Source organism: Tetrao urogallus, assembly GCF_951394365.1.
Source record: "Tetrao urogallus genome assembly, chromosome: 7".
NCBI lineage: Eukaryota > Metazoa > Chordata > Aves > Galliformes > Phasianidae > Tetrao > Tetrao urogallus.
Window position 1 is genome coordinate 25,490,288 of NC_136820.1, and position 14,075 is coordinate 25,504,362.

The window sequence follows — 14,075 nt, forward strand, 5'->3', positions numbered from 1 at the left end:
TGTTTAAAGGTGATTTGGTATGTGCAAATTACTAAGCTATCCCAGGAGAGGATGTTCAAAAGCAATAATGGGCACTGATTTTCTTCGTTTATTCCATTCTCTGTCTTTCTGTTCTCCTTGCTAGGGATTTCACTACTCTCTGTTGTCTTTGAAATGTTCCTGCCTGCGTTTCAAGTACTGTATATATTCTACTCATTTATTTTTACAGCTATCATTTTTAACTGTTATTTTTTACCATTGAGGAAATTGTCTGGATAAGCTTATTTATTTTCAATATAAATTCATGTTCAGCATAGGGGCTAGTTGTTCCCATTGATTTTAAAAATTTTGAAAAGTATATGCGCACACTGGGGTAACACAGCTGACTTGGAAAGCCCCCTTGATGTCCTGCATTTGTGTGTGAAAATTCAGTACAGTGGGCTTGTTGATCGAGAACTGATTCTGTTTATTTTTCTTCATTGGTGAAGTCTGTAGTAGACTTTTCTGAAAGTGAGGCAACTAAAGCTAGGTAGCTAGATTTAAAAAATGCTTCATTCTTTTTGAAGTCATGATTACATGGGTAAACAAACCATAGGTATGTATCAAATGTGCAAAAAGATTAAAGATTAAAATATGTGCAGAAATTCTGATTGTCGCTACTTTCTCCATTTGGTATCTTATCCTAATTCCAGTCTGTTTTCTCAGTTCTTCCTGTCATTTGCTCTTTACCAAGCTTTGAATACTAGTGGCCTATTTTTATGCTCACTTTTGTATCCAGTTTTAAGGTGCTTTTTTTTCCCCTCTCAACAACCTCTAAAGAATTTCATGATGTTACCAAGTTCCAAAAAGATTTTTAACCAAGTGCAAACTTATTTTCAGAGGTTGTGATAAGGACACTGATGACTTCTAACAAAAGCAAATTTCAAGCTTGTTCCCCAAAGCACAGGTTGCCAAAATTGTTTCTAAGTGACAAATTTCACCAATTTCCTCATGAAAAATATTTCTTTTTCTGTTAGCACAAGAAAGGAGCTATTGTTTCTCCTCTTCGTTATAAAGAATGGAACAACTACAAAAGCCATTTTTGTGCTTTTTCTAATTCCTATCTTTGTCTTTATAGGATAACATTGCTCTGACACTGAGAATTTGACAGTTTTAAACTGAGAAATGCATTCGAAAGAGAAATGTATTTTAGTGATTCAGACCTCACTACAAAACCTGACCATAAGTAGTACTGTGCTTCTGAATTTTGTTTGATTTAAATTACTTTTTAGGTGTGGTCTCTTCAAGAGAAAATTAAGTATAGGAGCTTTCTCCATCAGATTCTGAATAAATGGAAAAACTCAATCTTTTTCAATAATCTACTATCAGTGCAGTTGGCTTCCTAATGAAAAATGCATGCTGCCTTTATTACAGATAGGCAAGCTGCAGCAGATGTGACTAAAGAGATCTCTGAATTGATGAGAAGAGGTTCAGAGCTTGATTTCTTGATAGAGAAGACTCTTCCAAATAAGAAACTTCAGAGATGCTTTTGCATCCAGTACTGATACTTGCAAAAGTTCTGCTTCATGCAGCCTGCTGCTGGAGCCAGTGTAATCTGCATAGGAAGTGCAGTATTCATTCAGAATGTAGAAGCAAAGTGGAACTAGTTAATTCGGTGCAACCTTCTGCACCGAATAGCTCTAGCTATTATCTACTAGCTCTAGCTTTATCTACTAGCAAGCAGAACTTCATATACCTCCTTGCAGTCCTTTAACATGTGCCTTCTTATAAAGAATGTTTTTTCACATGAATGTTCCAGGCCAGGGGTATTGATCTTTCCCTACCAAAGGGGTTGGTTAAAAATATTTTTGGTTCCAAAACTGAGAAAACTGCTCAAAACCAGCAGCACGTAAGTAGTTGAATCATTTAAGTAATACCTAAATTTCGTCTTTTTGCATCTGAAGAAAAAGCCTTAAAATGAAAGATTGGCTAGGCAAATTTTCACCAATGTACTACCCTTCAACTAGCTTTTAAAGTAATGAACAAACAATGCAAAATAGAACAAAAATTATCCAAGAATCACTTATTTTCCTTAATAAAAAGAATGCATTTGTCAAATTAGAGCTAGATCATAGAAACATAGAATGGCTTGTGTTGGAAAGGAGCCTTAAGATTGTCTAGTTCCAACCCCCTGCTATAAGCAAGGGTGCTTCCCACTAGACCAGGTTGCTCAAAGCCCATCCAGCCTGGCCTTGAATGCTTCCAGGATGGGAGCATCCAAAATCTCTCTGGGTAACCTGTTCAGGTGTCTCACCACCCTCACAGTAAATAGTTTTTTCCTAATATCTGATCTAAATCTCCCAGTTTAAAATCATCAGGATACAGTTGGCCTTCTGGGCTGCAAGCACATGCTACTGACCAATGTTGAATTTTTCAACCAACACTCTTAAATCCTTCTCCTCAGGGCTGCTCTCTAGCTATTCTCCTCCCAACCTGTATCTGTGCTTAGGTTTACTCTGACCCAGATGCAGAATCTTGCACTTGTCCTTGTTGGACTTCATCAGGTTGGCATGAGCCCACCCCTGTCCAAGTCCCTTTGGATGGAATCCTTTCCCTCTTGACATCTGCTGTTTGTACATTTATGCATGTAGAATCCTCATTCATGTTCTAAAAATAAGTTTTTCTTGTTGCGAAGATTTTGAAGTAATTATTTAGAGATGTTGAAATGTTTATATATTTTTAGTGTTTTCTTCTGCATAACTCTTTCTTCTACAAAACTTACATATATAACTTAAAAATTTCCAAATTTGTCCAGAAAATCTAAGAATGATGTAAGTTTAAAATACACTGTGGAACTACTAATGTTTTCCAAAACAGTTTGTCCATCAAAAATAAAACGTTGTGTGACTTGTATGAAAGAGGCAAAAAAATTGCTAATCTCTCTTTTTTTTATTACAAGTTTGAAAGAAAGATATTTAATAATATCACTCTTTGAAAGGATAACATCAAGGTCTGTTACCTTCTTACCTTCTGTGTAAGATTTAGAAATTCCTAAGTAGAATATTATGACATGGTCAAGTGTGACACCTAGAGGCTATATGCTTAGGTTCCCTAAAGAGTAATTTTTTCAGCAACAAGTTTTGTACAAGACATTTCATTTTGAAATTCAGGAATGAATCTGCCAGGTTTTGAGAGACAAAGTACGTTGTGATATATTCAAAGGTTGTTCACATGTGTCGTATTTCTTGTGTCTTCTCTAATTAGGCTCCCTAGCTTTCATATAAAGAAAAATAATAGAGCACTTCTGAGTCTACTGGAGATGCTCAAAACTCCACAGTCTGAAAGGACCCTGTACAATATATTCTGGTCTGGAATTCTCTTGTAAAATTCTTGAAGGTATCATCTCGAGAGAATCATTTAACCGCACTTCCAGCTGTAGTAAAATTTTTACAAGCAAGTTAGGGTCTTAAAAAAAAATGCAGAACTAGAAGTCTTGGTGAGTGAGTTTATGCAGGGGGACAGAGAGAAAACAAGCTCATTTGAGTTGTTATTTGGGTTGTTTAGATAATGGAACTTTCAAAATAAGCATATAAGGCAACATGCCACACCTAATGCCTTCTCTGAAAGTCAGATGTGCACTGTTTGAGTTTACAGTGGATATATCCAAGGGCCCACTGCATCCTTACAGTGGTATGCAAGAGTGTCCTGATATGACTTAATCAGGTCAGTAGGTTAAAAATATAGAACTCTTTTCAGAAATGGGCATCTGTTGGTTATTGCCTGTAAGAAACTCATTAAAACCATATTGTGGGGTATGGGAACTACTAGCCTATTGAGGGAAGGGATTGTCCAACTCCGCTCTGCAGAAGCATAGCCTGAGTGTGAGCACTGTGCAATTTTGAGTCCTACAGCATAAGATAGGCAGAAAAATATTAGCATCCAAGGGTGTGCAGCAAAGATGTGTCTAGGCAGCAAGATGTATGAGGAGCAGCTGAAGTCCCTTGGTTTATTCAACCTGGAGAAAACTGAGGAGGCCTCATGGTAGCCTACAAGACCTCATGAGGGGAGTGGAGGAGAAGTACTGATTTTTGCACTCTAGTGACAGTGATATGACTCAAGGGGATGATGTGAAATTGGATGTTAGGTGAAGGTACTTGATCAGGAGAGTGATTGGATCCTGGAACAGGCTCCCATTGGTAATGTTTACAGCACCAAGCCTGTGGGAGTTCAAGAAGCATTTGGACAGTGCTCTCAGATATAGGATTTGAATTTTGAATGGTTCTGTGTGGAACCAGGAGTAGGATTTGATCTTGTTCCTTCCAACACAAGATATTCTATTATTCTAATCCCTCTTTCTGGAGAAAGGTAGTGAGAGGTAGTCAATTTATATTTAGCAACACTTGTATTTTCATAGCTATGTGAAGGGAGAACATCTTTTTTGATATAAATTTCCATAATCAGAGTTCAGATTAGGAGGAGTTCAAATATCCTACATAAGAAATGAAATAATCTTCATTCTTTAGAATCTGGCTGAATTTTCTGATATTTCAGTCTTTAAACAGCACAGACAATTTAGAAAGGAAAATGCAAGAGTTTGTAAAATATCTCCTGTACATCTAGAAGAACAGACTGACGCTTTACTGAAATTGCTGGCTTATGCAGGACCTACAAAGTAAAAGGTGGACAGAAGAGCTACTAGACATGCATCTTATTGAGTATTATTGAGTCTAGAGGCTGATATGCTGTGTGCGTGTTGTGGTCTTTTTATGCTTTTTAATTTTACTATGTTTAGAAATATGTCTGCAGCACAGAACATAAGATGATCTTGAAGCTCTTAATCACGGCATTTCACAAACAGCAACAAGTTTATGAAATTGGACTGCCTGCTAGTACAGGAATGTACTAGTACTAGCAGGGAGATTCTGTCTGGCAGGCAACTTTTCATACACGGTGGCTATACAATTTGTATTTTGATCTCATTTCTCTTTTCACTAAATAAAATATAGCATGCATTTGTTTTTTTTTGTCATCCTCTGACTGTTTAGTGCTAGAAAACAAGAACAAAGTAATTCTAATGTTTTATGACTAACTCTACCTTGTTTTCCTGAGTGTCTTCGAGATCAGTCATTTTTCCCTAGAAAACAAAAAAAGTCCTAACTTGTCATTCATACATGAGAGCATTTTACTGACTCCATGTGGTTGCAGCGCCTGAAATAAATAAATGTATGTGAATACAAGTCTATGGAGATTCGTTTGTTGATGCTCTAAGGTACAGCACTGACATTGTTTTGTTACTGATACAGAGATTAATGTTGATTGCAGTTTATTTCTATGCTTTATCAGAGGTTTCTTTTTGGAAGTACATAAATTTGTATTTGGGAACATCTAAACTGCAAACAATTGATTATTTATGATCATTAGATCATAATTAGATCATTTTGAGCTGGAAATTGTGGTTGCGCTGGGAAAAGACCCTTGCACACTATAGCAAGTAGGTCAGAATATGTTGGGCACGCTGACATGGAAAAGGCTGCCAGCAACACTCTCATGTTAGTACATTTGAAGCATACAATCTGTATACACAGTCTCCTGTGTATGAGGCTTAATTCCTGAAGATATGTTAGCATGTCTGCAGGCATCTACCTATTCTTCTCTTGCTTGTGTTTTCCTGTTCTGATTAAAAGATGGATATTTGGGCTGCAAAAGTGACATAGCTCAGAGTTGTTTACAAAAGACAGCTTTTCAAGAATCCTTACTACTATTCCTTACTTACTGTAAGGAATATTCCCAGTTTTGCCTCCTTTCTTTCTCTCTGACACATTTCTAAACAGTTTTAAGTACATAATAACTTGTTACCAACGAAGGTGAAACTAGTTTTCTGTACTTTATTGATCTTTGTTAGAACAAAAAACAATACAGCCCTAAGGAATAGCATGCAAATATTAGTTGTCATAATCTTTATCAAAAATTAAAAAGTATGTGCTTTTGTTGCATAAATACAAGAAAATGTTTTAATGTTTGTGTATGTGTATTCTCTCGCATGATACTGCTTTGTTCTGCTGTCAAAAACCACCTTGATTCATTGAGTGAACTATATGAATGATCTGTTTCCTGATAATGTTTCCAGATGTTTCAGAGGTTTTCTTTAGACATTCATAAAAATTCTAGGTAGAATTCATTGCTGTTAAGAACTCTGAATGTGGTGCCTATGCCTGTAGTCACCCTGGAGAATATAACTTTTTCCTTCTTGTGTATATCTCCAGCTAAAAAGCCAACATCTTTAATCTTAATTTTTCAAATGAGTGTATAAGTAATGTGTATTTTAATTTGACTGAACAAGTCAATGAAGTTGTCACAGATTTCCTGGTGATTACAAAACTTTTTAAAGCCCTTAAATTTATTGTAATATTTTTTAGAAATTATGAAGATTGCATTGTCTTCATTAGATTGAATATTTTAATACTTTCAATGTGGCATGAAAAACAGTGTGCATGTGAATAACTTAACCTCCCATTTACCTGTGGAATTGCTACAATTCTATTAACTCGGAGGACACTGTTTTGACAATATTCCATCTAGCTCAACCAAACACAGGATGAAAGGGTTTCCAATGCTTTCTAAATTGAACACGGTATGATGTACTAGGAGCAATTAAAATCTATTTCCAGAAGTGCTTTAGCTGAGGTTGCAAGTTCTGCATCAGGATGCTATAAATTTGTTAAGATCATGGCTTTCTATGTATCCCTTATCAACCTATAATCTCCTGATTGTTGCCTGTTTTTCAACAGCTGAGGAACAGTAATCCACACTTGCTTATCTCTCTTAATCACAGCCTCACAGTGCTAGAGCTCTCTGAGCCTTTAATTCCCTCTTAGAGGCGTAACAGAGTGGAAAGTAAACAAAGACGAATTTGCAACCTTCAACATTGCTAATTTGCTCTGATGTCAGAATATTTAAACAGGCAAAGACTTGGGAATTATTTGATCATGGCTGATTTTAATCAAATGCATGTGAAAAGGCTGAGTCTGAGAAGGTTGTGCAAAAATGACAGGCGTCCCAAGAGAGGTTCACTGAAGGTTTCTTCTTTAAACAACAATAGCTCCATCATTTTAAAACTCGGGATCATGTGCTCTTGCAGGGTTTTTTTTTTTTTTGTTTTTTTTTTTTTTTTTTTTTTTTTAGCTGCTTGCATTTTGAATGGAACTTTTTGGATATGGTAACAGATTTCTTGAAAATTTCTCATTTGCTTTGCAGTTTATAGATGTCTGAAACCTGATCTTTAGACTTGTTAATGCATCTGTTCGCTGGGCAATGGGTGGGAGAGATAAGAATGCCTAATTTAAAAGCTTTGTCTCTCTGCACGTTTTTGCATCATCATGACAGCCTAATGTATCCTGAATACTTTCATATGTAAAACTCGGTGTGTGTTTTAAAAATGATTGATAACTTGATCTTCAAATTACTTTAAATTACACAGTTGACATTTATACATGTATATATGTGTACATTCTTACTGGATAGGAAGGGATGTTATTTTGCATTATATGTTACATGCAGACCTCATCTACCACAGAGATGATGTGCTTACACATCCACACACAGTAGAGAGCTGCACTTTATTACCTGAAACAGATTTGACAAATATGCAAATAAAGTTGTAGGTTGTTCTTTTGTTTTGTTATTCCTTTCATTTCCCTCTGTGGAAACTTGTCTATTTAATGTCTATTTAATGCATGAGTAACCATTTATTTTTTGTTTCTTACAAAATGGTTAATGTAGCATGTATGTTGCTTTCAGGACAAGTGTGCAATGCTTTCCTAATTAATATAATATTGCTCCAGTGTATCTGTTCTGGTTGCAGGTCTTGTGTTTCTGAAGCACGTGTGGTGATGATTTCTTTTCTTCTTAGTGTGTGTCATTTGGGCTATTCCAGGGAGAGATGCCTGGGAAGCCAGGCTTTTACAGTCACACTCTGTGTTGAGATTACAGCGCCGGGTTATTTGTGTTCCTTCTCATCCCTGTTTCTCTCTGTCTCGCTCTCTCCAGCTGGTGTAAATGACTGCTGCCGCCTCCCAGCGCAAGATAACCTGCTCAGTCAGCTGGAGCCCCCTGCGGACAGCTGTCTCTCTTTTAGCTGATGGAAAACTGCTACTAACCGCTGAATGGAAGAGCGTGGAGTAGCAACCATACTAGTAGCAGCCGCTGTAGCGAGAGCAAGCGAGGACTCTATTGTTCCCGTGCGTTAAACAGTTTTTCCTTTACAACGGATATGCACAAAAGCAAGATAGAGGCTTTCAGCCTGCTTCTCCCTGCGAAGAAATTTTGAAGAGGGGAATACTATTCGGAGGAGGTTTTACAGTCGGGCTGCGGGCTTTGGACGCGGGCTGCTGGAGGCATGAGGCTGAGCGAGGGGAGCACTGCTTTCCCCCGTGGGCTGGGGCTCTCCGCCCCGCCAGCCCGTTGCATGGGAGTGCTGGTGGTCCTGCTGCTGGGGAGCTGGGGCACTCGGGCACAGAGCGAATTCCAAACTTCGTCGGTCTATCTGTGGAAGACCGGTAAGTAAGGATGCTGTACAAACATAGTAGCAGTGTTGCGTAGTAGCCTGTTTAGTTTCTGTTGTGAGCTGTAACCTTTTTGTGTGCTTTGTGTACGCAGAGAGAGAAAGTTAAATGTGTTAGTGATGTTAACGCGCAGGATTCTAGGAAAACAAAGTGTGCCGCATACTCAGCCAAGCAAATATGGCAATTAAAAAACCTCACACTTATGACTCTGTGAAGTGTTTTCTGGGTGCGTTGAGGTTTTTGATTTTATTTAGTAGCTCTGCGTTGTATGTAAATAGCAAAGGTCAGGGCTCTAGTGCCTGCTCACAATGGAAAGGACCATTTGTTACAGTTGGAGTCAGCAGTGTTAACAGTGCTCTAAAAATATTGGCATTTCACAAAGAAGGATGTAACACAGCGTGTCTAATCTTTATGCTGTGTGCTGACATGTAATATATTCAGTGTGGTAATTGATGGGGAGTTGGGTTTGTTAAATTTAGGTTTGTTGCACAGTATATAGGACACGTGAAAGCTAATGATGGATTAGGTGAAATAATCCAACTGATGCCAGATCTCATAACCAAAGAGCCAAAGGCAAACAGACTATGTGAATTCAGCGCCACACTAGATAGATAATTTCCTTTACTTTGGTGCTAATTAATTATGTGTATGTTTTAAAGATTGCAGTTGTAACACTGTTTCAACCTTAACTTTGCTTTAAAAATTAATGAGGTCTATCAGTGTGTTAAACTAATTCAGAACCTTAACATGGAGGAATATGTGCAATTTAGTTCCCTAATATAGTGTTAGTTCCTATGTAAGATTCCAAGTCTTCCAAGTCTCCTTTAAGAAATAAAAAAACTGGTTAGTAATTCACATTGGCTTAATAGTTAGCTTTTTTTCCCTGTATGTTGATAGTAATAAGCCAACCCCAAAAGCAGACATTTGTTTAAAATTTGCTTTTCTATTAATTAATGATAAGATAGTAAGAGAGTGCAAATTAATCATTTCTTTGAAAAACAACTTAGAGAAGATGGTCTCTTTCCTGGATGGAGCCTTCTGCCATGAAAACAGATCAATTCACAATCACAGCAATATCCTGAATTTTTTTAAGAGGCTCTATCCATACAGCAGCTCAAGCGAAGGATTAAAAGGGAATTCATTTAAACAAGAAGACAGGCTTTCCAATAATGCTAGAAAGAGAAATTTGAGGAAGGGAGAATCCTTTGCAACTTTCACTTCCTTCTGAAAGATGAGTAGTGCAATGGTACTGATTACCTTTTTTTTTTCTTTTTTTTCCTCCCTTCTTTGGCCATTGAAAAATTCCAAATGTAGTTTTTTTCCATTACAGATTTTGAAATACTTGATACATGCTTAACGTGAGGTGCACAAGTTTATAGGAAAATATAGTAATAATAGTAGCATTTTGCATTTAGGCATTTGCTAAGCATTTGGAGAATAAACTCTCCAGTATTTTATTGTCTCCATTTATTAGATTGTATTTAAAGATATTAGCAGTAACATAGATTGAGTATAATAACTGCAGTTAACCAATACTTATGAAAATGAGGTCCTGACCTGCTATGGAGTTGCTGTTTACTTTGCCTATAGCACACGTGCTCTGAAGTCCGTGAAACCAGGAGAAAATTGGGTTGTTTTTTGTTTCCTCCAAGCTTTTTCCTTTCGTAAGAACTTTTGTTTAGAAGTATGATATAATTACGTTGTCTAGTGAGCAGTTAGTTTGTACTTTTAAGCATTCCTTTCTGTGACTTCTCTGCTCTGTTTAACCCACAGTAAGGAATAGTATAAGCATGTTCACTGTATAATTTTTAATATTGTAACCTCAGTGATTTGACAATAATATGATGAAAAACAAGTCAGAGCAGTTCTTTTCTAGCAGTGAATGACAAGATAGAGTGAATAAGGTAGTGCATTAGAAGCCTAATTATATCTTTGCGCTCCTTTTCTTAGCTATTCCTTTGTGTCAAAAAAAAAAAAAAAAAAAAAAAAAGGAGAAAAAATACCTTTGCATTTGCTGTGTGCTTTTTATTTACACTGAGGGAGTTCTTGCCGGTAGCTTTGTCTGACAAACATAGGCTATCTTTGTACAGAAATTGACTTTGTAACAAAATGTATTGCTTTTCAATTTCCTATATTTTATTAAATTAATCTTATGCTAGATCAGGAATAAGAGGGGAAACAGAATAGCCTATAGGAGCAATTTAGACTTGTGTCATGTGATAAGCTTGTGCTTGTAATGAAGCAATATACCACTTCACTGGATTGTAACCTTGTGGCTTTTAGGGGCTATCTGTGTTTCTCCTGGGGAGAACTAGACATTGCCACACATCTGGAAAAATTGATAAAATATCTTTTCAGCCTGGTAGAGTTGTATGTTACTGTCTTAGTCTCTGATCTCTCTCTCATTCTTCTCTCCTCTTTGCTGGAGAAAGAGGGTGCCAAAATCATCCCAAACAGTGATCAGCAATCCTTATATGTTGACTGCTTTCAACCAGTGTTTTTCTTTTAAGTTCATCACACAGATACTGTCTTAATCTACTGGTTGTCTTCAAGTGGTATATGAAATATTTGTGGTTTTATTAGCAGTGGATGTCGTATCTTTATGGTATAGTTGGTATAGTAAGGATATTTAGTTGGATATTACTGATTCTTCTCCCTCCCTCCTCCCCCCCTTCTTTGTGAAACAATTCATCAGTGATCTGAAGGGATATCTAGCACAAAGTGTTGAAATCTCAGCTGAAGTATTAGAGGAGGTGATATAAAACTGAACTGAGCAGTAGTGAGCTTGTGCAACTGAGACAATATTAACTTTTCTTTCTTTGAGTGAAATATAAATCCCAGAAATGTGTAACTAAGATTGTGTCTAGTAAATCAGCTTGATTTGTGTGTGTGTGTGCTTCCTGGCACATGTTTTTAGTCTTTTTAGTCACTGAAAACTCATTTTTTTAGTTTTTAGAAGTACTGAGTACTGTGAGTACTGTGTGCAATTCTGGGATCTTCAGTTCAAGAAAGACAGGGAACATCTTGGGAAAGTCCAGCAGAAAGCCACAGAGATGATAAGAGGTCTGGGGCATCTCCCTTCTGAGAGACCTGATTCTGTTCAGCCTGGAGAAGAGAAGACCGAGAGGGGACCTAATCAATGCTCACAAATATCTAATAGGTGGGAGCCAAGTGGATGAAGCCAGGTACCTTTAAGTGGTTCCCAGTAACAGAACAAGGAGAAATTGGCACAAACTGGAACATAGGAGGTTCCATACGAACATGAGGAGAAAAATTATTTACTTTGAGTGTGACAGAGCACTGGAAAGGGCTGCTCAGTGAGGTTGTGAAGTCTTATTTAGAGATGTTCAGAACCTACCTGAAGGCTTTCCTCTGCTGCCTACTATAGGAAACCTGGTTTAGCACAGAGTTGAACTATGTCTCCAGAGCTCCCTTCCAACCCTTATGATTATGTGACGCATGTCCATTTATTGAGAAACATGCTGATTTTGTTACTAAATTTAGTTTGGCACTAGCTTTTGGAACTGAATTGCATGTATCTGTTTTCTGTTTCTGAAGAGTTTTTGAAAAAGTATCATAGTGTATGCTACTCCATTACTTCTGTTCCATCTTATTGCAGTGTGTTCTGTTAAGAATGCCTCAGAAAATAATCTGCAAATGTCATGAGGTTTGAGTTGAGGATTCCTTCTCTTATAAAATAGCAATTATGATACCTGGTGTAGTTTTCTGATGCTGGATTTTAGGGTTGGGGATGAGTTACGGGTCTATTCTCTGCACTTTGGAACTTAGAGTTATAACCCTGAGAAGTATTCAATCTACAACTTACAAAATTCCAAGGAATGTTGTAAAGTTCAGGTTAGCACTTTTATGGTTTACTGATCTTCAGTTGAGCATGGAAAGTGTTGTAAGCAATCTGCTTTGAGAAGAGAGATTCAACCAAATGATTTCCAGAGGTCCCTTCCAGTCTCTACCATTTCACAGTATGGGTGCTATTACTATTATTTCTACTTTTCCAACTGAAACTGAATTGAATAAATTCTCAAAATCCTGAGTAGAATGAGTATTATTTGCTTTTGCATAATTATGCTGGAATTATGATGTGTTAGTAGACCTCCAGTGTAATGCATGACGTTTAGTTGATCACAGTTGTTAGTCCTTAAACTTCAAGTTTCTTACTGAATGTTCTCATTCCATGCTGTGTATTTTCTTCAGCTAGAAATACACAGCTGGCTTCATTTTCCTTGTCACTGGGCAAAACCATCTGGTTTCATTAAAATAAACCAAAGCAAAGTCTTCTACAGTGCAGAATATCTGGCTCTGCATAGCAAAATGAAGAAACAGCTAGATCCCAGAGCTGAGCTGCTGTGTCTGCCTGCTTGATGTTTTGAGGTAGATAATAGCAGTTCTTAAATATTCATTGAACAGAATGTACTGTATTAAGAGATGGTGATTTCCCTGATGTGAGGTAGACACACGTCACTAAACACTGGAGTTATGAAGTTGAAAAATACTTATCAGCCAGGACACTGAACTGTTTATAAATGGTTATGTGAATTTGAGACTGTCTGGATTTCCTGAAAAGTATGGTGCAAATTTAGGAAAATAACAAAAGTGAGAGTACCCTTGTAGGAGGGATCTAAGATGTTTCTATTAATTATGTTTTGAATTACTTCTGACTTCATCTTCAGTATAACAACGATAGCTCACAATGTTTTAACAAATATGAATGTTAAGGGAGTATCTGAATAATTCAGGCATTTGTGGATATTACAAAATTTTGCGTACAAATCAAATGAGAAAAGTGGTAAGCATGGTGGGAACTTTTATGAGGCATGAAAGATTAAAAATGTTATGGTAAAATGGAGTTTGAATTACGTTTTTATTTTAAATATTTGTTGTGGGCCAAGAACACTTAATCATTTGTGATCTATGTGTTAATAAAATGATCTATTTAGTAATAAAGATGCTTTCTCTAGAGCACTTGGAACCCCTGCTTGCATGGGATGACCTGTTGTGTTCATCAGTGGTTGCACCTCTCAGAGCTGAATGATTTGTAATTGTTTGGTTCAGATTCATTGTTGTGTTTGATTTCTATGAGTTCCTCAAATATTTCATGTTAAATTCTTATTCTGCCTTAACTGTTACAAAGCTTTGAAGAACACTGTATGCATTAGAAAAAGAAAAAATACACATCTGTACCCTAATTCAGTAAAAACTACTGTTAACTGCTATTAAATTGTATCATCCATTTTAATTATGTTTTTTCATATTCAAGAACAACTTATGTTCTTAGTTAATGGCAAACAGTATAAACAAGATTTTGAATTAACACAAGAGTTAATTCAGAAGTAATGCCTCCTGTTTTATTATGCTGGCCAACTATGTTAGAAGTGGATGTTGATGGTATGACAGTAGAGGCTGAGCCTTCCATTACATTTTGTTGTTGTGTGACAGATGGCAGCAGAGGGACAGTCTGACAAAATGGTGCTGACATGGAAGTATGTATGAAGCAAAGGTATGGAATTATATTACTCCATGAACAAAAAATGGCACCCA

At 36.9% G+C, this 14,075-nt stretch overlaps 1 protein-coding gene across 1 annotated transcript in view; it reads left to right on the forward strand.

Annotated features, from left to right (window-relative positions):
* Window positions 1–8,353: 8,353 nt before the first annotated feature.
* Window positions 8,354–14,075, forward strand: part of THSD7A (thrombospondin type 1 domain containing 7A) — a gene marked incomplete at both ends in the record, with an annotated part of 184,030 nt that continues 178,308 nt past the window's right edge. The window contains one exon of the mRNA XM_079538128.1: window positions 8,354–8,513. Coding sequence (XP_079394254.1) covers window positions 8,354–8,513 — 160 coding nt within the window. The remainder of the gene's footprint in view (window positions 8,514–14,075) is intronic.